This window comes from Globicephala melas, chromosome 16 (assembly GCF_963455315.2).
Source record: "Globicephala melas chromosome 16, mGloMel1.2, whole genome shotgun sequence".
In the NCBI taxonomy this organism is placed as follows: domain Eukaryota; kingdom Metazoa; phylum Chordata; class Mammalia; order Artiodactyla; family Delphinidae; genus Globicephala; species Globicephala melas.
Window position 1 is genome coordinate 77317177 of NC_083329.1, and position 25470 is coordinate 77342646.

The 25470-nt window shown below is 47.4% G+C and overlaps 1 protein-coding gene across 2 annotated transcripts in view; it reads right to left on the minus strand.

Annotated features, from left to right (window-relative positions):
* Positions 1 to 25470, minus strand: part of GPR137B (G protein-coupled receptor 137B) — a 53055-nt gene that overhangs the window by 11846 nt on the left and 15739 nt on the right. For both annotated transcript variants that reach the window (XM_030839604.2, XM_060286424.2), the window contains exons 2-4: positions 13609 to 13658; positions 4794 to 5016; positions 1814 to 1963 (exon numbers count right to left, since the gene is read on the minus strand). In XM_030839604.2, coding sequence (XP_030695464.2) covers positions 1814 to 1963; positions 4794 to 5016; positions 13609 to 13658 — 423 coding nt within the window. The remainder of the gene's footprint in view (positions 1 to 1813; positions 1964 to 4793; positions 5017 to 13608; positions 13659 to 25470) is intronic.

Genomic DNA, 25470 nt, shown 5'->3' on the forward strand with positions numbered 1-25470 from the left:
GGTGAGGTTGTCTCTGGGCAAGTCGATCAGAAAGGCCATCATTTCAAAGGAAGACTGCACCTACATCAAACCATAGGCGCCAATCCCCTGAACGGAATCCTTTTGCCTTCTCTACTACATCGCGTGTAAAGTACAGTAACCGAACCAATCATGCTCTCCTTCGGAAAGGTCACTCTCACACTCTGCATCTCAAATTCTACTTACATGTCTCAAAAGTGTGTTGTGTGTGCTTCTTCCATTCTACATAAATAACCCGTAACTCGGGGCCGTCTGTTTTGCTTGCTGCTAGATCATTTTGGTTGCAACACATAGATCTAGATATGTATAAATAAATAGATATCCCCAAAACAACAGAATTTTTTAAATTGTGATATTTTAAGTTCGTTATAATTATAAGCTCTTAATTGAAAGAAACGTTGAAATAATTATTTTGTTTTAAAACCAAATCTCTGTTGTTCAATGGGGACAGAGTCTCAGTTTGGGAAGATGAAGAAGTTCTGGAGATGGATGGTGGTGATGCTGCACAAGAGTGTCAGTGCACTGAATGCCTCTGAACTGGACACTCACAGATGATTAAAACGGTCGATTGTGTTGTATATTTTACCACAATAAAAATCCTCGATGTATTATGAGTAAGTTTCTAGTTTATCATTGTTGGATGTTTAGATCTTTATGTGTTTGATTTCTCACAACAGGACAGAGCTTCAGCAGTGCTTTGCCCACCTTCCCCCCATCCTGTATTTGTGCTGTTCGTTTGGGTGAGGGGCGGCGGTGTTCATTGTGGCGGTTTTTATCCTTTCTAATTATAACATCTTGCATGTGCCTCTTCTGGATTTCATCTTGTCCTCACAGTTTTAACTTATCATGGTCATTTTATTCTTTCCTCCAGAGTCACAATTCAGTGCAAGGTTTGAGCACTGTTGGGATTTTAGAAGTGGATTTGTCTAGAGTTGGGTATTCAGTGTTTTCCAGGAACATCTCAGGAGCGTTTGCCATTCAATCCAATAGACTCTTACTACAGACGTTTCTGTTTCTTTGTTGTAATGGCTTATCTGCGTGGCTCTTTTCCTCAGCAGACACAAACTCCTACTGGGAGGCTTAGGTCTGTTCTTTTTTGTGTCCCCCAGCACTTTGCCCAGGGCTGGAGACAAAGAATCGATATTTCTCAAATGAGAGAACACTAATTCTCATTCTTTTTTATTTTGAGCTTTTGTGAAGATGGATGCCATATTATATTTCACTACCTTTGTTCATTTGTTTTATAATTTATGAATTTCTAGAATACATTATAAAAAAGAAAGAGTTTCATATTGGGATATAAAATGGGCTCTTACTAACACCTTAATATTCTTGGTCACGTTTGTCTAGATTTCCTCAAATGCTATTAGTTTACATGCTCCATTAAAAACAACTTCATAATTTTACGTATTTTCTGAAACCTGGATACAATTTGTTTTTACCTTTGCAAATTTCACCCTTTAATAACATCATATTACATTTATATGAAAGCACTTAAAAAACTTAAGTACTGCTTGACAAAAGCCCCAGAAAGTCGAAAGGAGAAGTGTGTGTGTGCGTGTGTGTGTGTGTGTGTGTGTGTTTCCTAGTTTTCTCAGAAGACATGTGAGCTGCAACAAGGCAGGAACTATGATCCCACTTTACAGGTGAGGGTGCAGACACCACCCAGGTAAGTGATTCTCAAGGTCACCCAGCTATTTAGCGGCAGAATCAAGGAGCTTACACCTCTCTGCCACATGGGATGCTGCAAAGCAAAGAGCCACCGATCAGGTGGCCCTCGTCGGCGCCCACTGACCTGGTCTGACACATTGTACCAGTCGTAATCAAAGGAATGGACATTCTTGCTCTGAGAAAACGACAGGATGAACAGGTTGTAGCAGGCTCGGGAGGCGTAGAGCAGGATGACGGTCACACCGACGGCAGTCACCTGACACACGGAGGAGCCCTGGAAGAGAAGGAGCCATGAGGGGGGCGCCCGTTCCGGGCCCAGGACCCCAGCCCCCTCCCAGAACATGGGCTGTGTTCGGACCTGCTAAAGCTTCGATCTCAGAGGCACTGCTGTCTCCTCCAAGCTTCTCCTCCACCCTCAGACCTTAAACCCAACTGCAAACCTCACCTCACACCACACCCATCCCAAACTTCAAATTATCTTCATAGAGATGCTTCAAAACCTGGGACTTGATCTGGAGATGCCTGAAAACAGGACCATTTGCCTAAGGCCTAGGTTTGGAAGAACAAGAAAGTCAGATGGCTTATTTGGTTAAATCTCTAAATGCCGCTGGCTCAGCTCCAAGGACCCTCTCAGCTTATGAGCCCAGCGCCCGGCCCCTGGCTTGAGGACAACAAAACCACCTCAGAGGGATGGCGGCTGGCAGACAGCGCTGCTGTGGACAGTGGCTCTGGGCGGTGAGCACTTCCTCAAGACCCAGCATCCTCTAGGCGGGAGTGCTGGAGTCCCCACGTGACTCAGGGCTTGCAATTCTGTGAAAATGCGTCATCTGTGCCCCCATTTACGAAGTTTCAATTTCCAAAGTCAGATGACCCCTGGCTAGAAACGGTTAACTAAAAACCTGAAACCGATTTTTGAGTTTTGTGTTTGAAAGTCATTAACTAAATCTAAGCTAGTGTTTTATTTTGCCAGTGGTAGTTTATTATTAGCTTGTTTGCCATAGGGGTCATCTAAACGGTACTTCGACAATCTAAGATGTGACCCCTCCTATAAAAATCACAATCCTGTCTTTAAAAAGCCTTCGCTAGCCCTTATACACGAGACACTATAAATAGTAAAGTCAGGCAAAGTGACGTCTAAAATTTGCCGACTTTTCTCAATCAGAAAACGACGGTGCCACAGTAACTTCTGGGATTCGGCAAGAGTTCAGTCACATCACAGGACGCCCTGATGAAGGCTTTGTATTTTTGAAGTTGGAGGCGCAGACTTTAATCTACTGATCACTCCTGAAGACACAGGATTGTGGAAGGCACAGCTGTTCAAGTCTTCAGACCAAAGATGTTACAGCCACACGGCTGCGAGGCAAGGAAGGCAGGGGGGTGCCCCGGGGCACAGCATCGCTGAATTTCCGAAGCAGAGGAGCTGTGAAATCACTCAACTGCTTTACACATGAGAAAACCCAGGCTCCCTGGGGCGACAGGCTGGTGGGCCTGGGGTCCCGCGGCCAGCCAGAGCCCAGGGCGTCTCTCCTGACCTCCACTCGCCACCAGGCTTCTCAATGAGGGAGAGTCGGGGACCAGGCTGGTGAGGGGCACTTCAGAACCCCTGCTCCAGGCAGCAGACCTGCCCCTCTTTGTTTTTTGTTTGTTTGTTTTTTTGCGGTATGCGGGCCTTTCACTGCTATGGCCTCTCCCGTTGCGGAGCACAGGCTCCGGACGCGCAGGCTCAGCGGCCACGGCTCACAGGCCCAGCCGCTCCGCGGCACGTGGGATCTTCCCGGACCGGGGCACGAACCCGCGTCCCCTGCATCGGCAAGCGGACTCTCAACCACTGCGCCACTAGGGAAGCCCCCCTCTTTGTAACTCTGGGGGAAGAAAAGGAGAAGACAGGAACCCTAGAGTGGGGGGCACAGCAGCTAAACAAGAGGACGGGCAGGAGCTGCCCTCTCCCAGTGTACGGTCAGCCCACTCAGGGTGGCTGTTCTCTTGCCCTCTGTCCATCCCCTGCCTGACCAGGGCCCGCTTCACCTACACCTACTCACAGGGCTGACCTGCCTACATACTTGCTCCCAGGGCCCAGCTGGTGATTGTTCTTATCAAGGGGGCGGTGAGGGGCGGGCCCCTCTGCTGGTTTCCCTGGTAACTAAGGAGCCCACCGGATGTCAATCCCCCCACCTTAACTGGTAATCTCTCCTTCCCCCGCCCCGGGAGCGAAGACCGCCACCAAGTCCTGCCTGCCGTCCACTGCACTCGGTGGGGTATTTCTGCAGGACCTTGCTTCACACGTGTAAGCTCCCCCATCTATTAAACCACTGATATCTCTGTTGCTGACTCCGGGCTCTTTCTTTGGTCTTGAAGCTGGTTATGCACAGGGATTGCAGGTCTGTGGGCTGCAGCCCAACACACAGCGTGTCTGGCTCCATCTCTGAACTGTCACCATGAAAGGTCTGATGTCCTGAACCCCGGGAGCAGTTCCCACTCTTAAGGGGGACCCCCTTATGGGCACAGCCAAGGCAGGGGTGAGCGTGGATCTGAGTCTCCCTGCACTACGACAGGGTGGTGGAGAGGAGAGACCCCAGACCCCGGAGCCAGGCTGCGGAGACCAAATCTTGGCTCTGCATCTCCTGGCTGTGTAACCCAGGGCGAGCCTCTGACCTCTTTTTGCCTCAGTTTCCCTATCTATCAAGTGAGTGATACCTACTCCCATAGAGTTGTGAGGGTTACAGTCGTTTCCACATGCAGAGCGCTTATAAAAGTGCTGGGAACGCAGGGAACACTAGGTGTGTGTTTCTATTAATATTAGTGGCACAGTCAATGCCACTGGTCCTTTAAAATGTCACTTAAACCGCTGTATCCATAAACCAGAGTCTTAGCGCTCTGCCAGTAACTCTGCACACCCCCATATGCCACAAGCCACCCAGAGCCAACTCTTCTCACATACAAAATTCAAGGAACTACAAGGCTCCCTGTTTTGGCAACCACAACCCGGCTCATCATTTGCAGAAGGTCAGGTGTGAGAGGCATTGGTTGAGTTCTGTTTGCAAACCAGGGAACTCTTCTGAGAACCAGGGGGAACCAGCGGGATCTCGACCACATGTCCACCTTACCTTAGACTCCAAGTAAATGTTGGCTAAGGACATCTTGGAGATTTTGTAGAGACAGATGGACAGGGAGACGGCACACAGCACGAAGAGTGAGTCGTTGATGGCCACACGCACGGAGACGATCCCTTTCCTCTCCCAGGTGCCCGTCTTCACCAGCACTGCACAGGTTAAATTCACCAGCAGGAAGACGAGGCTGATGAAGAGCGAGGCCAGGTAGAGGGGTAACCTGGGAAGGACCAGAGAAGAGACTGAAGGCATCCTTCCACGCATGCTGCCCATACATTCTAGATCAATCCACAAGGAAACTGATTTTTTTTTTTTTTTGGTTAAATGCTAGAAGCAGAACATGCCAAAGTTAACACTTAAGAGCTCAGAGTTTGGGGCTGGTAGATGCAAACGATTACATTTAGAATGGATAAACAACAAGGTCCTACTGTAGAGCACAGGGAACTATATTCAATATCCTGTGATACACCATAATGGGAAAGAATATAAAAAGAATGTGTATATGTGTATAACTGAGCCCCTTTGCTGTACAGCTGAGATCGGCACAACATTGTACATCAACTATATTTCAATTAAAAAAATCAAAAAAAAGAAAAAAAAAAAGAGTTCGGTCTTTGGAGGGTTCCCAATCTAAAAGATGAATCAACTACAAACTGTGCTCTCAGGAAGGTCCTTTACCCGAGCCCCGCTTCCCCTGTCCCTGGGAGGCTGTGAGGATCAGAGGGGTGTATGTACATGGGCTGATGCACCCGCTACTCACAAGAATGCAGAGAGCAGAGCCGGGCTCAGAGGCAGGGCTGGGTTTCGGGGAGAGCGGGAAGCATCCTGCACTCTGAGAACCTGGGCAAGATCGCCCTGGGTGAGCCTCAGTGTCACCATCCGAAAGCAGACTAAATAATACCCACCTTGCTGGCTGTTTTTGCAAATCAAGCGAGATAATGCTTAAAAAGGATTTTAGGGAATTCCCTGGTGGTCCAGTGGTTAGGGCTCTGCGCTTTCACTGCCGAGGGCCAGGGTTCCACCCCTGGTAGGGGAAGTAAGATCCTGCAAGTGGCGCAGCCGAAAAAGAAAGGGTTTTGCCCCCCCCCAAAGTCATCGAGTCTGGGCAGCACCCCCTTTTGCGTGGGAACACTCACTAGTGGACAGTCTGCAGTGAGTACGCCTCAGCCTCAGCACTTTCCCCGGGGCCGGAAGGGGACGGGCTATGCCACTGGCCGTTTGTTGTTTTTTTTTTTTCGGTACGCGGGCCTCTCACTGTTGTGGCCTCTCCCGTTGCGGAGCACAGGCTCCGGACACGCAGGCTCAGCGGCCATGGCTCACGGGCCCAGCCGCTCCGCGGCATGTGGCATCTTCCCGGACCGGGGCACGAACCCGCGTGCTCTGCATCGGCAGGCAGACTCTCAACCACTGCGCCACCAGGGAAGCCCCCACTAGCCGTTTTTGACTTGTGGTTTCTCAGAGCTACACGCCGCCTACGTGACCTGTGCAAGGTCTAGAGAGAGGTTTCTCAGATTTACCAAAACCGAAATCAGTTCAAGTTTCCCTCTAGGACTGTCCATATCGTGTTTACTTCAGGTAAATATCACTCAAGAGGCAAATAAGGAACAGACTGGTTTGGCTCAAAAATAGACCATTTAAGTTGAATATGTCCGCAAGTCCCAAAGCAGAAAACCAGCAACTAAAAGCAGGCTTGAAGCTAGAAGGTAGTGTTGGGGTCTTCCAAAGCCATCACAGACTGGGTCCTGGTCCCAGCTCCAGCCATCACGCCACTGACAGTAGTCAGTGCAGTGACTGCTGGGAGGCGAAGCACAGCAATGGGGCAGCTGCAGTTTGCTTTCCTGCCATCAGATGTCAGGGTGATGGAATAAACCCCCCACTTACCCAAGCTAATCTGAATGGGATTTTATGTCTTGCAATGAATGATTTACTATCCACTGGCAAAGGCTCTCACGTACTTTTTCTACCAAAGGAATTTGGCCTACCCCACCCCTCCTCAGCCTTCAGATCTTAGCTCAAACATCACTGCTTCCAAGAAGCCTTTCCTGACACCTCCTGCACACCCAGCCCTCACCAGATGCACACGATCAGGTCTCCCTGAGGTCTGCTTCCCGGTCCCCTGCACTTGAACTTCGCAGACTTATCACCAGTTTATAATGAAGCATAGGGACAGTGACCTGACCACATGCTGCTCCTACCTAGGCAGTTCGCTCCACGAGGGTCGAGATTTCGGCTCTTTCCTTCCCCGCTCTATCCACACTGTATACCGCAGGAGCTCAATAAATGTCAAGGAGGAAGAGAGGGAAGGAATCAGCCAGATGAAATGTGCACTCTGAATCCAGGAAGCGGCAGCTGACTAAACAAGGGCTGCCCTTTCTCTCCTACACACGCTACTGCAGCAGATACTAGATCCTCCCCCTTCTTGTGGAGACAATCTAAACTTGAGGGGCTGTCTCTTTCAAAGTTAGAGAGAAAGAACTGCAGTTCTTCCCACCCGAGCCCTGTGCTGGGGGACCGAGGTAACAAGATGGACAAGAGGTGGCCTGGGTCCCCTGCTCAGGGTGGCCGGGAAGACACTGGAGGGACGGACAAAGCACATGGAAGACAGAGTATGATTGGTACAAAGTCAGAGATGCAGGAAAGAGTATGCTTCGTTCGGGCTGAAGGGTGTTTGTAGGACTGAGCACCAGCCCTGCAGGGGAGACAGACGGGGGTGGGAGAGAGACCGGAGGGGTGGGCAGGACAGCCGGGGAACACTCGAGGTTGATAAGCAAAGGAGTGACCAACGTGGCCATGTCTGTCTTTGAGAAAGACGGGATGGCAAAGCAGGGAAGGGGTGAAGAGCCCGCAGTCGGCAGACAACGGCCCCGGGGAGATGAGCAGGGGGGCGTGCCAGAGGCAGGGGGGCGGGGGGCCGTGGGGATGGACACAGGGTGATGCCATTAAAGGAGATGAGAGATGTGCACAGGGGTGGTGAGAGCTGCCGCCCACCGGCCCAGGGCAAGGTCCAGCGTGACCCTCGCCCCTGGAGTTGTGCCGCGTGAGGCTGGCGGTGGGCAGCTCTTTGAAAGCTCAGAGATCCATCTTCACGTGTAGTCACGCATTCAAAGCTTTTCACACAGAAACAGGTTTGGGGCAGGGGGGAGGCACATGAATTAGTTGCCAAGGACAGGTTCTTTTATAGGACGTGATCACTGGTCCAGGCCCTTGCAATCCACCTCATCTGCTCTGTACCACGTTCTCACGGTGATGGGGGAAATCAGGGGCATGGAGAGAGAGACAAAGGCAGGACCAATGGGGAGTCACCAAAAATCTGCATTCTGGTTCCTCGAAAGCCCTATTTTTTTTTATTGTTTTATTATTATCTGCTGTGCTTTTGTGAAGAACACAATTTAGAAACATCCAGAACCCTCTGGAATCAGCCCTACCGTTCCCAGCCCCTTGGTGGTATGTGCGCACACTCTGTATACACGTGACGGCGATAAGCCTCCGGAAAAAGCACAATCTGGACATTCAGCTTTTCCGGAGGACTCCTCCTGGGTATTGTTTTAAATACCATGGTGGATATAAATTCTTACTACTCTTTACTACAGTAAATAATACAGGACCCCTAGAGGACACCGGGGACAGGGAAAGCAAAAGCCAACCAGGCCCAGCTCACCACCCAGACACACTGCTGGTGTGTGCCCCCGGCCACCCTCTCTGTCTTGAATGGTCACACGACAGCCACCGAGCCTCCGCTCCCCCCATACCCTCCCCAGCTCTGCTCTCATCTGCTGGGCGTGACCCAGAGAGCTTGGGTCACAGAGCCACGACGCTAGGCGGGTCCTCGGCCGCTCGGGGCTGCCGTGTCCTCCTCTGTGAAACGGAGCTGATCCTTCCTTCCTGCCTCAAACAGCCGCTGTGAGAATTCAAGGGACCCTGAGCTTCTCCTCTGACATCACCCAGGGAGCAGTGAGGCCTCACCCTCGTCAAGAGCAACTTCTAGAAAAAGGTGTCACCTCCTGCCCCATCACCTCCTCCGCAGGTACCCCTGCTGCCTCAAGTCCTCCCACCACCTGCTCACTGACCTCAAAGGCGTGACCCTCGCCCCATCCTTCCCCCGTCTGAGCCTGTCCCTGGAGGCCCCTGGTCCCTCTTCCCCCTCTTCTTCCCCCAGGGTGACAGCACCTATGGCTCCTGCTCTGCACCCTCTTCCTCGGGAAATACGTTCCCTCCTCCGGCCTCAGTTACAGCTCCTGTACGACCACGTTCAAAAGCGCTTGTCTCACCAACCGGACCATCCCCTCAGTGGACGACGCTCAGAATTACCTCCGGCCTGCATTCCAAGATGTCAACAGTGGCTGCGCGGGAAAGAACCTCCTCCTGAGGCCTGATGTCACCACGGAGGACGTGTGTCGGCTCTGTGCCAAGGAGTTCCAGGGGGCCGACCCCGAGGAGTCCGGGGAAGAAGAGCCCACTGCCTCCTAGGAGACACGTGAGGCTGCCCAGTGGTGCATCCAAAGAGCGGAGTCAGGAACCTGGCCTCTGGCTTCCACGTGCTCGTGCTTGAAAAGCAGTCACCTCCTTGGGGACCGCTCGGCTCAGTGACGGAGCCATCCACAGGCCGACGTGGCCAAGGGCACCTTTAACCACAACGCCCAAGCAGGGTAGCTGAGGTTCATGTAACAATAGGATCCATCCTTCGGAGCTGGAGAATTGCATCTGATGGTTCAGGTGCCCCAAGATCGTTTGCTGCCTACGCCCAGCCAGGTTCTGGGTTGGCTCACGTGTATGTATACGTACTAAATAAACATTTAAGGTACAAGCTCTTGAGTTCAACAGCTGGCTTTTGGGAAGACTGTCCGATGCGGTGCATGAAAGACCTCTCAGTTCAGTGTCTGCATCCATTCCTCCCTCCCTCCCTTCCTTCCTTCTTTTTTTAATGAAGAGCCTTTGTGTTTTTATATCTTTCATAGAAATTTTTATAGCAGTTGCAGGTAAACTGTCAGGATTGGTTTTTAAAATATTTTTGTAACTTTAAGATATTCTATAATTATGCATGTGATTTTAACATTTAATATGCAAAAAGAAATCTCTTGCTGGATTTGAGAGTACTGCATTTTAAAAGTCTCTCTTCTGTAACCGGATGTTTGGGCAACTTTGTGGGGAGAGACTGCTGGGTTTCTTACAGCCATGTATTACTGACACTGGCCACAGAATGCCTTTGGAAATCCGACGTACTGTTATCACCTTACTCACGCTCAGTGGTATCGCATTGTTTTGTGTTTTCATCAAGTGATGCTGAGGATGAGGAAAGAAATGAATGTAGAGAGAGGTCGAGAGGGAAATATACAGACGCTAACAGAGGACTAAGGGGTGGAGTCTGCTGGTTCAGGCTCCTTGAAGGAAGTGGGAAAAGGAGATAGAAGGAACCACCTATGCTGAAAATACTGTGAATATGCAGTGAGATTTGCAGAATCTGTCCCATGTTATTTGCTTTCGGAAGCAATTTTGAAAACCCCACGAGGAAAAAAACATAAGAACAATGCTTCTTTTTTTTTTCCTTTTCCACATAAATCAAAACAAACAGCATCAAATTATTTTCGGCAGAAACCACGTAACGTGAGTTTAATTGAGTTAAATAAACTCAATGAAACTCACATTACGTGAGTTTGGAAAGGAGTTTGCAAATGCACCAAAAAGCCCACCTGTGTTGTAGAATGTGTGGTGAAGTTAAATTTCTGTTTTACGAAACCTCCTTGGGCGGGGGGCAGTTTGCACAGAGGATGAGGGTCTCGTATCAACGTAACACAGGTAGTTACAAAAACATGTTATTGTACTGTGTAAAGATGCATAGTCATCTAATTTGGTTGGCTTTGTACCTTGTCCCTTTCTAAGCTTTTGCTGTACATCTAGAACCCTCAACACATACCGTGTCGTACTTCCTTTTGTAAATTTTTTTTAATGGAATTTTGCACATAATACATTATAATACTGTATGATAATCATCTGTGAAAATAATCCTTGAAATATATATTTTTTAAAAGCACTTGTCGGGCTTCCCTGGTGGCGCAGAGGATGAGCCTCTGCACATCCGGAGCCTGTGCTCCGCAGCAAGAGAGGCCACAACAGTGAGAGGCCCGCGTACCGCAAAAAAAAAAAAAAAAAAAAAAAAGCGCTTGTCTCGAGCCACTGCCTCTGTCCAAGTCGACTCACATTCCAAACAGCCTCCACTGAGGCCCACGTGCAAGCTTAATTTCTAATGTTCTTCCTCCTGCACGTCCCCAAGTTTTCCTAATACAGCTGTCCCCCGGTATCTGCAAGGGACAGCTTCCAGGATCACCAGCCAATACCAAAATCCAAGGATGCTCAAGTCCACTACAGAGAATAGTGTCGTACATGTCACATAAGGGACTGTCAGCCCCCTCCCACCCTCCAGATCTGCAGGTGCGCAATCTGTGGATACGGAGGGCTGCCTGTAAAGTATTGCTACTTTAAACTGTCCTTCTTAGAAGCAACATCATTCCATGGTAGACTCTGAAGTCCCAGACAAATAGTCTGGCAGAAACATGAACTGAACTCCTCAAAAGTAGTGAAGGGACAGACACAGAGAACAGACTTGTGATTGTCAAGGTGGGTTGGGGGAGGGATGGATTGGGAGTTTGGGACTAGCAGATGCAAGCTATTACATACAGAACGGATAAACAAGGTCCTACTGTACAGTACAAGGAACTATTTTCAATATCCTGTGATAAACCATAATGGAGACGAATATGAAAAAGAATGTGTATATGTATAACGGAGTCACTTTGCTGTACAGCAGAAATTAACACACCGTAAATCAAATATACCTCAATAAAATTTTTTTTAAAAGCAGTGAAGGGCTTCCCTGGTGGCGCAGTGGTTAAAAATCCGCCTGCCAATGCAGGGGATGCGGGTTCAAGCCCTGGTCTGGGAAGATCCCACATGCCGTGGAGCAACTAAGCCCGTGCGCCACAACTACTGAACCTGTGCTCTAGAGCCTGCAAGTGACAACTACTGAGCCCACGTGCCACAACTGCTGAAGCCCACACACCTAGAGCCCGTGCTCCGCAACAAGAGAAGCCACCACAATGAGAAGCCCGCGCACCGCAATGAAGAGTAGCCCCCGCTCGCCGCAACTAGAGAAAGCCTGCATGCAGCAACGAGAACCCAACGCAGCCAAAAATAAATAAGTAAATTTTTTTAAAAAAGCATTGAAGGGAAACATCAAGATCAGATGAAAAACAAAAACAAACACACAGCACACAAGTCTCATCACTTGTATCTTGGCCCATGTACTATCACCTAACTTTCTGAACTTCAGCTTCCTGAGATACAAAAGGAGGATCAAAACATACACTTCCAGGGCTTCCCTGGTGGCGCAGTAGTTGAGGGTCCACCTGCCCATGCAGGGGACACAGGTTCGTGCCCCAGTCTGGGAGGATCCCACATGCCGCGGAGAGGCTGGGCCTGTGGGCCGTGGCTGCTGAGCCTGCACGTCCGGAGCCTGTGCTCCGCAGTGGGAGAGGCCACAGCAGTGAGACCCGCGTACCGCAAAAAAAAAAAAAAAAAAAGAAAAACATATACTTTCAGAATTTTAAATAAAAGTCTTTGTAAATTTAAGATGATACATGTTTAAATAAAACATGTATACATTTTTACATGTTTGTAAAGTAACAAAATAACTAAAATTTCATTTTGACTCTAGAAGGTAAGTGGCCAAAGCCACCTTTCCAGAAATGTTTACCTAGGCAGCCGAGCTCTCCCAGGCAGGGAAATCAGGACACCTTGGCTCACGTGGTGCCCATCTCACACCTTCTGAACACCTTGTCTCCCTTCCCCCTCTGCCCAAGGCTGACCATTCTTGAATTTTGTTTTATGTTTTTTTTCTACACAGCAGGTTCTTATTAGTTCTCTATTTTATACATATTAGTGTATACATGTCAATCCCAATCTCCCAATTCATCCCACCACCACCACCCCGGCCCCAGGGAAGTCCCCCAAGGCTGACCATTCTTGAAACCACTGGGGTTCTTTGCTGCTGGGAAGTCAATAGGCCTCTTTGAAAACTTGGGGAAAGCGATGGACCCGCCCCGCACCCCCAGGAAAAACATGCATATCTACCTCCTGCCATCAATTCGGCATGTGATTTAAAGCCTCCCCTTCCAGATTATAAGGCTCTCCTGCTCAGCCCTGCATGGGCCTCACTGGTGAGTTCCAGAAACAGAGCCCGCCAGCAGTCGGCAGCCAGGGACTGGGGGTCAGGCCACCAGGGGGAGGGGGCAGGGCCTGGGGACAAGGCTCTACCAGAGCTGCACCTGCACCCAGAGGGGAGGAAGGGGGATGTCAGGCCCCGTGGGCATCTTTAGGGAGCTCACCTTCCTTCTGCTGAGGCCCTTGACCTCGCAAGCGCCTTGGAAAGGTTTAGATGCAGCACGCACGACTTGGACTTATTTCCCCTCTCCGTTCTCCCTGGTTAGGAAAGGCACCAGACTCTTGTTTCTTTTTTGGCCATGCCACACGGCATGAGGGATCTTAGTTCCCCGACCACGGATCAAACCCACGCCCCCTGCAGTGGAAGCTGGGAGTCTTAACCACTGGGCCGCCAGGGAAGTCCCTACCACACTCTTGTTTCTTCTAATCATGGCCAATATGCTGCAAGGCCTGCTAAGCGGTGATTCAGTGAGCAGTGAATGCAACACCCGGCAAGCAGGCCAGTTTCGGGCAGCTCACAGAGGAGTGATGTGTGCAAACCTTGAGGTCACCTGCTGTCACACAGAGAAATGTCCCGGGGGGCGGGGGGTGAACTTACCGGTATTTGAGTAATTCTGGAGAATATTTTGACTTGGCTTTAAAAATCACCTGCAATGACAAAAAAACACGGCAAGTTGGGGACACAATCTGCTGACACTGACAAACTGATATCATTGCTTAGAACTCCCCTTTCCCTTGGTGCCTGGGCGCTGGGGCACGGCCTCTGAAATTGAGATGTCTGCTTTGTGAGAAAGTTTGTGAAGCTAAACATTGTTTAGGCTGTGCATACAATTTAAATTTAATTTGAAACTTAAAAGGAAAAGTATTTACAAATGGTTAAAATGTTTTGTTTTTTTAAGGTATTACTGGTCTACCACTAGCCAGTACGTCCCTTATTTTAAGATTTATATTTGAGGGACTTCCCTGGTGGTCCAGTGGTTAAGACTCCACGCTTCCAATGCAGGGGGCGTGGGCTCAATCCCTGGTCGGGGAACTAAGATCCCACATGCTGCACAGTGTGGCCAAAAAAAATAAAAAAAAAAATTTGTATTTCAGTCCATACTTCCCCCAGAGATAAACAGTTCACTCTCACTTTATTAGGACTTTCACTGGCACCAAAAGAATGTGGTTTGAATGTACGTGTGTCCATCGACTCAGGCCTCAAACTCTGCAGCCCACTGGACTACAGGAGTGTCAAACTCGATGACATGCTGCCTGTTGGAATTTCCCCAGATTTTCACAGCCTGCACAGTCTGTTAACAGGCCCATGTGGGGGGCAGAGGCTGGCCTGGCAGAGCCTGTGAGAAGGCCTTCGAAGGGGAGACGGAAAGCAGGTGTCAGCACAGGCTCCAGCCCCATGAGACACGCGGCTCTTCCCACGGGGTGGGTGTGTGCTCGCGGGAGCCCTGAGGGCGGTCACCGGTCAGCGTCTGGCTCGGGGTGCATTGGAGCAGCCGTGCAGGTGCCCATACGCTTGCTCTCCTGACCCCCGGTGTCTGCGAGCGGGTGGCGGCAGCACGGGCAGGAGGAAAGGAAGGGTGTGGAAGAGGAGAGGAGTGAGGACATTTTTTCAGAGATGCTCCTGCCGTGGACCGCGAGGGTCAGACGACCTGCGCTCCCTGCATCCAGGCTCTCCCTCTGCACGGAACTCCCAAACACGCCCTGGGCACCCCGCCTTTCCTCCTGCTGGCCCTGAGGGCTGCGATGTCCCGCTGGGAGCCCACTATCCTCCGCCACGCGCTGTTCCCCTCTCCTCAGCCCTCTGGGCCCTTGGTACTTGCCTTGGGATTTACTCAGCCCCCAGACACCTGTCTAAGGGGGAGAAACCTTGCCTGAGTGGTAAGGAGGGAAGGACAAGGGGAAAACAGGGTGGGGAGTGAGAGCACGGTCCTGGCGACACGGGAGGAGGGGACAGGCAGCCCTGGAACCCATGGGGGCTCACGGGGGTTCCATACTGTCGCCCTCCTGTCTGAGGAGCAAGCAGTGAGAAATCAGTCTGCTGGAGGGTTATGCGAACATAATGCTGGGAAAGCCTTCAGTGGATCCAAGTGCCCTGCCGTGTCTGCAGATGTAGACAGATGTCACGAGGGGCACCGAGCCTCCAAGTGACCCTAGGGGCCGATTCCCACAAAACACGTGCAATAGAAGCAGCCATTCCCCCGGGAACCTTTTCAAAGACACTCTTCTGAGGATCCTCAGTAGTAATTCTCAGACTTATCCGTGCATAGGAATCACCCAGGGAACCTGCTAAAGATGCAAATCCCAGAGCCCCACCTTCCGAGGTGCCAAGCTGATGGGTCTGGGCTGGGGCCCAGGAATCTGCATTTTAATAGACTGCCCACCCCGAGCGAGGGATTCGGATTCGGGTTTGGCTAGCACAAAGACCGCCTCGTAGGAAATACGAAAGAGATAAAAACTGCCTGACCTATTATTCTTGAGTCGCTTTGCAATCATTCATTTCAAACGCACTCAAATACTTGATCACAGCAATGAGATGACACCACAAGAGTCCAGGTACAGTGCCAAGAACAGAGATCGGGGGACGCTCCAAGTCCACGGACAGCACCCCATGACGTTCACGCTCACGCCTGCCTCAAACTTACAACAACGTGCCACCAACTGAGGACTCTAATCCTCAGAATCAACATCTGGGTGAGAGGGGAACCACAGACATTCCTACAGACTTTACAATAAGCAAACCCACGCCCCGCTTTTTAAAAACACATTTTCAGAGCTTCACAGGGGAGCATTCCTAACTTATGGAGGAATTATTTTGTTTGTGACATGAGTTTTGTCTCTGTCCTAAATCCCTTTGGGAAGGACGTAAGAAGCAGGGGTTCACATCACAAATAAAGTACCTGGTAAAAACACAAAGAGATGGCGTGAGTACACTGCCCTTACGTCAAAGGGGCCCTGAGCTCAGCGTTCTCTGACAAGTTCCCGTGGGATTTTAGGCAAGTCACGTCACCTTTGGTATTTCTCTGCAGTCCATGAGAAGGAGAAAAGTTATAAAACAACCTCCCTTAGGAATAAGACATAGATTAATACATCACTCCAAAGTTCTGTTACTGATAATACTGAATAATACTGATTCATGCAACCTACAACAACGCTCTCAGAAAAACGCTCTTACGATACATAGTACTTGAGGATCTTGCTTTTAAATAATCAAGAGAATTTTGGGGGCTTTCCTGGTGGCACAGTGGTTAAGAATCCGCCTGCCAGTGCAGGGGACCAGGTTCAAGCCCTGGTCCAGGAAGATCTCACATGCCGCGGAGCAACCAAGCCCGTGCACCACAACTACTGAGCCTGTGCTCTAGAGCCTGCAAGCCACGACTACTGAGCCCGCATGCCACAACTACTGAAGCCCGTGCTCCGCAACAAGAGAAGTCACCACAATGAGAAGCCCGTGCACAGCAACGAAGACCCAACGCAGCCAAAAATAAATAAATTTTAAAAAAAAGAGAATTTTTCACAGATATCAAAGTGAGGAGACGGGCGGGAGAGGGGGAAGATGGCGTTAGAGTAAGACGCGGAGATCACAGTCCTCCCCACAGATACATCAGAAATACATCTACACGTGGAACTGCTCCTATAGAACACCCACTTAACGCTGGCAGAAGACCTCAGACCTCCCAAAAGGCAAGAAACTCCCCACGTACCTGGGTAGGGCAAAAGAAAAAAGAATAAACAGAGACAAAAGAATAGGGACAGGACCTGCGCCAGTGGGAGGGAGCTGTGAAGGAGGAAAGATTTCCACATACTAGGAAGCCCCTTCGCGGGCGGAGACTGCGGGTGGCGGAGGGGGGAAGCTTTGGAGCCGCGGAGGACAGCGCAGCCACAGGGGTGCGGAGGGCAAAGCAGAGAGATTCCCGCACAGAGGATCGGTGCCGACCGGCACTCACCAGCCCGAGAGGCTTGTCTGCTCACCCGCCGGGGCGGACGGGGGCTGGGAGCTGAGGCTCGGGCTTCGGTCGGATCCCAGGGAGAGGACTGGGGTTGGTGGCATGAACACAACCTGCAGGGGTTAGTGCACGACGGCTAGCCGGGAAGGAGTCCGGGAAAAATGTGGAGCTGCCTAAGAGGCAAGAGACTTTTTCTTCCCTCTTTGTTTCCTGGTGCGCGAGGAGAGGGGATTCAGAGCGCTGCTTAAAGGAGCTCCAGAGACGGGCGCGAGCCACGGCTAACAGCGCGCACCCCAGAGACAGGCATGAGACGCTAAGGCTGCTGCTGTCACCACCAGGAAGCCTGTGTGCGAGCACAGGTCACTATCCACACTCCCATCCCGGGAGCCTGTGCAGCCCGCCACTGCCAGGGTCCCGGGATCCAGGGACAAATTCCCCGGGAGAACGCATGGTGCGCCTCAGGCTGGTGCAACATCACGCTGGCCTCTGCCGCCGCAGGCTCACCCCACATCCGCACCCCTCCCTCCCCCTGGCCTGAGTGAGCCAGAGCCCCCGAAGCAGCTGCTCCTTTAACCCGTCCTGTCTGAGCGAAGAACAGACACCCTCCGGCGACCTACACGCAGAGGCGGGGCCAAATCCAAAGCTGAACCCCAGGAGCTGTGAGAACAAAGAAGAGAAAGGGAAATCTCTCTCAGAAGCTGCGGATTAAATCGCCACAATCAACTTGATGTGCCCTGCATCTGTGGAATACCTAAATAGACAACGAGTCATCCTAAATTGAGGAGGTGGACTTTGAGAGCAAGATTTATTATTTTTTCCCCTTTTCCTCTTTTTGTGAGTGTGTATGTATATGCTTCTGTGTGAGATTTTGTCTGTATAGCTTTGCTTCCACCATTTGTCCTAGGGTACTGTCCGTTCGTTTTCGTTTAGTTTCGTTTTTAATTAAAAAATTTTTTTCTTAATAATTATTTTTTATTTTAATAACTATTTTATTTTATCTTACTTTATTTTATTTTATCCTCTTTCTTTCTTTCTGCTTTTTCTCCCTTTTATTCTGAGCCGTGTGGATGAAAGGCTCAGGAGTCAGGAGTCAGTGCCATGCCTCTGAGGTGGGAGAGCCAACTTCAGGACACTGGTCCACAAGAGACCTCCCAGCTGCACATAATATCAAACGGCAAAAATCTCCCAGAGATCTTCATCTCAACGCCAAAACCCAGCTTCACTCAACGACCAGCAAGCTACAGTGCTGGACACCCTATGCCAAACAACTAGCAAGACAGGAACACAACCCCACCCATTAGCAGAGAGGCTGCCTAAAATCATAATAAGGCCACAGACACCCCAAAACACACCACCAGACGTGGACCTGCCCACCAGAAAGACAACATCCAGCCTCATCCACCAGAACACAAGCATCAGTCCCCTCCACCAGGAAGCCTACACAACCCACCAAACCAACCTTAGCCACTGGGGACAGACACCAAAAACAACGGGAACTATGAACCTGTAGCCTGCAAAAAGGAGACCCCAAACACAGTAAGATAAACAAAATGAGAAGACAGAAAAACACACAGCAAAAGAAGGAGCAAGATTAAAAACCCACCAGACCTAACAAATGAAGAGGAAATAGGCAGTCTACCTGAAAAAGAATTCAGAATAATGATAGTAAAGATGATCCAAAATCTTGCAAATAGAATATAGAAAATTCAAGAAACATTTAACAAGGACCTAGAAGAACTAAAGAGGAAACAAACAACAATGAACAACACAATAAATGAAATTAAAAATACTCTAGAAGGGATCAATAGCAGAATAACTGAGGCAGAAGAACGGATAAGTGACCTGTAAGATAAAATAGTGGAAATAACTACTGCAGGCAGAACAAAGAAAAAAGAATGAAAAGAACTGAGGACAGTCTCAGAGACCTCTGGGACAACATTAAACGCACCAACATTCGAATTATAGGGCTTCCAGAAGAAGAAGAGAAAAAGAAGGGAATGAGAAAATATTTGAAGAGATTATAGTTGAAAACTTCCCTAATATGGAAAAGGAAATAGTTACTCAAGTCCAGGAAGCACAGAGTCCCATACAGGATAAAGCCAAGGAGAAACACACCAAGACACATATTAATCAAACTGTCAAATATTAAATACACAGTGCTTCCCTGGTGGCGCAGTGGGTGAGAGTCCGCCTGCCGATGCAGGGGACACGGGTTTGTGCCCCGGTCCGGGAAGATCCCACATGCCGCGGAGCGGCTGGGCCCGTGAGCCATGGCCACTGAGCCTGCGTGTCCGGAGCCTGTGCTCCACAATGGGAGAGGCCACAACAGTAAGAGGCCCGCGTACCGCAAAAAAAAAAAAAAAAAAAAATTAAATACACAGAAAATATATTAAAAGCAGCAAGGGAAAAACAACAAATAACACACAAGGGAATCCCCATAAGGTTAACAGCTGATCTTTCAGCAGAAACTCTGCAAGCCAGAAGGGACTGGCAGGACATATATAAAGTGATGAAGGAGAAAAACCTACAACCAAGATTACTCTACCCAGCAATGATCTCATTCAGATTCGATGGAGAAATTAAAACCTTTACAGACAAGCAAAAGCTGAGAGAGTTCAGCACACCAAACCAGCTCTACAACAACTGCTAAAGGAACTTCTCTAGGCAAGAAACACAAGAGAAGGAAAAGACCTACAATAACGAACCCAAAACAATTAAGAAAATGGGAATAGGAACATACATATCAATAATTATCTTAAATGTAAATGGATTAAATGCTCCCACCAAAAGCCACAGACTGGCTGAATGGATACCAAAAAAAGGCCCATATATACGCTGCCTACAAGAGACCCACTTCAGACCTAGAGACACATACAGACTGAAAGTAAGGGGATGGAAAAAGATATTCCATGCTAATGGAAATCAAAAGAAAGCTGGAGTAGCAATTCTCATATCAGACAAAATACACTTTAAAATAAAGACTATTAGAAGAAACAAAGAAGGACACTACATAATGATCAAGGGATCGATCAAAGAAGAAGATATAACAATTGTAAATATTTATGCACCCAACATAGGAGCACCTCAATACATAAGGCAAATACTAACAGCCATAAAAGGGGAAATTGACAGTAACACATTCATATTAGGGGACTTTAACACCCCACTTTCACCAATGGACAGATCATCCAAAATGAAAATAAATAAGGAAACACAAGCTTTAAATGATACATTAAACAAGATGGACTTAATTGATATTTGTAGGATATTCCATCCAAAAACAACAGAATACACATTTTTCTCAAGTGCTCATGGAACATTCTCCAGGATAGATCATATCTTGGGTCACAAATCAAGCCTTGGTAAATTTAAGAAAATTGAAATTGTATCAAGTATCTTTTCTGACCACAACACTATTAGACTAGATATCAATTACAGGAAAAGATCTGTAAAAAATACAAACACATGGAGGCTAAACAATACACTACTTAATAACGAAGTGATCACTGAAGAAATCAAAGAGGAAATCAAAAAATACGTAGAAACAAATGACAATGGAGACACAACGACCCAAAACCTATGGGATGCAGCAAAAGCAGTTCTAAGAGGGAAGTTTATAGCAATATAATCCTACCTTAAGAAACAGGAAACATCTCAAATAAACAACCTAACCTTGCACCTAAAGCAAATAGAGAAAGAAGAACAAAAAAACCCCAAAGTTAGCAGAAGGAAAGAAATCATAAAAATCAGATCAGAAATAAATGAAAAAGAAATGAAGGAAATGATAGCAAAGATCAATAAAACTAAAAGCTGGTTCTTTGAGAAGATAAACAAAATTGATAAACCATTAGCCAGACTCATCAAGAAAAAAAGGGAGAAGACTCAAATCAATAGAATTAGAAATGAAAAAGGAGAAGTAACAAATGACACTGCAGAAATACAAAAGATCATGAGAGATTACTACAAGCAACTCTATGCCAATAGAATGGACAACCTGGAAGAAATGGACAAATTCTTAGAAATGCACAACCTGCCAAGACTGAATCAGGAAGAAATAGAAAATGTGAACAGACCAATCACAAGCACTGAAATTGAAACTGTGATTAAAAATCTTCCAACAAACAAAAGCTCAGGACCAGATGGCTTCACAGGTGAATTCTATCAAACATTTAGAGAAGAGCTAACACTTTTCCTTCTCAAACTCTTCCAAAATGTAGCACAGGGAGGAACACTCCCAAACTCATTCTACAAGGCCACCATCACCCTGATACCAAAACCAGACAAAGATGTCACAAAGAAAGAAAACTACAGGCCAATATCACTGATGAACATAGATGCAAAAATCCTCAACAAAATACTTGCAGACAGAATCCAGCAGCACATTAAGAGGATCATACACCATGATCAAGTGGGGTTTATTCCAGGAATGCAAGGATTCTTCAATATACGCAAATCAATCAACGTGATACACCATATTAACATATTGAAGGAGAAAAACCATATGGTCATCTCAATAGATGCAGAGAAAGCTTTCGACAAAATTCAACACCCATTTATGATAAAAACCCTGCAGAAACTAGGCATAGAGGGAACTTTCCTCAACATAATAAAGGCCATATATGACAAACCCACAGCCAACATCGTCCTCAATGGTGAAAAACTGAAACCATTTCCACTAAGATCAGGAACAAAACAAGGTTGTCCACTCTCACCACTATTATTCAACATAGTTTTGGAATTTTTAGCCACAGCAATCAGGGAAGAAAAAGAAATAAACAAAATCCAAATCGGAAAAGAAGAAGTAAAGCTGTCACTGTTTGCAGATGACATGATACTATAGAGAATCCTAAAGATGCTACCAGAAAACTACTAGAGCTAATCAATGAATTTGGTAAAGTAGCAGGATACAAAATTAATGCACAGAAATCTCTTGCATTCCTATACACTAATGATGAAAAATCTGAAAGTGAAATTAAGAAAACACTCCCATTTACCACTGCAACAAAAATAATAAAATATCTAGGAATAAACCTACCTAAGGAGACAAAAGACCTGTATGCAGAAAATTATAAGACACTGATGAAAGAAATTAAACATGATACAAATAGATGGAGAGATATACCATGTTCTTGGAATGGAAGAATCAACATTGTGAAAATGACTCTACTACCCAAAGCAATCTACAGATTCAACGCAATCCCTATCAAACTACCACTGGCATTTTTCACAGAACTGGAACAAAAAATTTCACAATTTGTAAGGAAACACAAAAGACCCCGAATAGCCAAAGCAATCTTGAGAACGAGAAATGGAGCTGGAGGAATCAGGCTCCCTGATTTCAGACTATACTACAAAGCTACAGTAATCAAGACAGTATGGTACTGGCACAAAAACAGAAATATAGATCAATGGAACAGGATAGAAAGCCCAGAGATAAACCCACACACACATGGTCACATATGGTCACCTTATCTTTGATAAAGGAGGCAGGAATGTACAGTGGAGAAAGGACAGCCTCTTCAATAAGTGGTGCTGGGAAAACTGGACAGGTACATGTAAAAGTATGAGATTAGAACACTCCCTAACACCATACACAAAAATAAGCTCAAAATGGATTAAAGACCTAAATGTAAGGCCAGACACTATCAAACTCTTAGAGGAAAACATAGGCAGAACACTCTATGACATAAATCACAGCAAGATCCTTTTTGACCCACCTCCTAGAGAAATGGAAATAAAAACAAAAATAAACAAATGGGACCTAATGAAACTTCAAAACTTTTGCATAGCAAAGGAAACCATAAACAAGACCAAAAGACAACCCTCAGAATGGGAGAAAATATTTGCAAATGAAGCAACTGACAAAGGATTAATCTCCAAAATTTACAAGCAGCTCATGCAGCTCAATAACAAAAAAACAAACAGCCCAATCCAAAAATGGGCAGAAGGTCTAAACAGACATTTCTCCAAAGAAGATACACAGATTGCCAACAAACACATGAAAGAATGCTCAACATCATTAATCATTAGAGAAATGCAAATCAAAACTACAATGAGATATCATCTCACATCGGTCAGAATGGCCATCATTAAAAAATCTAGAAACAATAAATGCTGGAGAGAGTGTGGAGAAAAGGGAACTCTCTTGCACTGCTGGTGGGAATGTGAATTGGTACAGCCACTATGGAGAACAGTATGGAGGTTCCCTAAAAAACTACAAATAGAACTACCATATGACCCAGCAATCCCACTACTGGGCATATACCCTGAGAAAACCATAATTCAAAAAGAGTCATGTACCAAAATGTTCATTGCAGCTCTATTTACAATAGCCAGGACACGGAAGCAACCTAAGTGCCCATGATCGGATGAACTGATAAAGAAGATGTGGCACATATATACAATGGAATATTACTCAGCCATAAAAAGAAATGAAATTGAATTATTTGTAGTGAGGTGGATGGACCTAGACTCTGTCATACAGAGTGAAGTAAGTCAGAAAGAGAAAGACAAATACCGTATGCTAACATATATATATATATGGAATCTAAGAAAAAAAAATGTCATGAAGAACCTAGGGGTAAGATGGGAATAAAGACACAGACCTACTAGAGAAGGGACTTGAGGATACGGGGAGGGGGAAGGGTAAGCTGTGACAAAGTGAGAGAGTGGCATGGACATATATACACTACCAAACGTAAAATAGCTAGTGGGAAGCAGCCGCGTAGCACAGGGAGATCAGCTCAGTGCTTTGTTACCACCTAGAGGGGTGGAATAGGGAGGGTGGGAGGGAGGAAGATGCAAGAGGGAAGAGATATGGGAACATATGTATATGTATAACTGATTCACTTTGTTATAAAGCAGAAACTAACACACCATTGTAAAGCAATTATACTCCAATAAAGATGTAAAAAATAAATAAATAAATATTCAAATTTCATCAGGAAGTTAAAAAAAGGGAGGAGAAGAAACTATAGTATTTTTTAAACCATGTTTAAATTGAAGTATAGTTAATTTACAATGTTGTGTTAGTTTCACGTGTACAGCAAAGTGATTAAGTTACACACACATACGTGTGTGTGTATATATATATGCATATATATATATTCTTTTTCAGATTCTTTTCCATTATAGGTTATTATAAGATGTGAATATAGGTCCCTGTGCTATACTGTATGTCCTTGTTGTTTATCTATTTTACATATAGTAGCTTGTATGTGTTAATTCCAAACTCCTAATTTAACCCCTCGCTTTCCTCTTCAGTAACCATTTTTGTGTTCTATGTCTGTGAGTGTATTTCTGTTTTGTAAATAAGTTAAATTGTCCCATTTTTTTAGATTCCACACATAAGTGATATCATATGATATTGAAACTACAGTATTTTTTTAAAAGTGTTTGAACTTGTCGACAAAATATACAAATATCGTTTTATTATTTCGCCACCCTTGGGGGGCTTACTCGGTGGCAGGTGTAACTCAGCTGACTCTCATACGCCAGGGCCATCGCTGGGCTCCCAGAAACCACCCACAGGTCGTACCGTCCTATGGACTCAGCTCGGTGCAAAGTGCTGTCACGGATGCAAGAAAAATTTGACCCGTTCTGCCTTCAACAGGGTTATGGTCCCTACTGGTGAGGGAAAACCTGGACTGGGCAAATGACAAGAGGAGATGCAACCCAGAAAGGCCATGGGCTCAGGTGGTCTGGGCACAGGGGGCTGATCTGCAGGTCGGGGGCTCGGCCGCGTGATGGGCACATCAACTATTCCTCGGCCACATCCTGCCTCGTCTCACCCAGGCGGCTCCTGGTCCCACCAGGACGGCACGAGAGTACATGCATGGATCAGGGTCAACCCGTGGCCCATGGGGCACCCAGCTCACTGCCACCACTCGGCCAGCGCTGGGTCTTCAGGGCCCGGGACCTGCAGATCCACACCCCCAGCCAAGAGTTGCAAAAGCAGTCACCCCTCCCGAGTGGAAGCACAGCCCACCTGCGCACCATCCTCCTCCATAAATACAATAAGAGACGTTTCTTTACTCCCCATGGTCCCTGCAGCCCCGAATGTGCATGCCGGATGGATGATGAACTGAAAGGAGTCAGGGGTGGGAGGCCAGCCTGGTCCCCAGAAGCCCCTTCCTGGAACACAGCGAAGGTCAGGGTTCCCAGCCATGACGATCAAATATCTGGTCCAGGACTCGAGCTTTATAAACGATCACATGCTTTGCCCCCATCATGCTCCTTGTAAGAACTGACGCTGAGGCCGACTTTCTCAAGGTGCGCCCACAGAACTGGGAATTCATAAAGGTGACTGGAAATAGGCGTTAGGTCAGCGAACAAATTTAGGAACTGCTAGGCTACCTAGATTTCCCCTGCACGAATTCCCAGAGCCTTTAAAAAGCTAACTACTCTATGTTGTAAATCTTCAAGGGAAACGCAAGGTATGCAGCAATTTTCCAAACTTATTTGGCCGCTGAAGGTGTACCTAATGAGTGTTCCAGGGAACAGAGTTTGGGAAACAC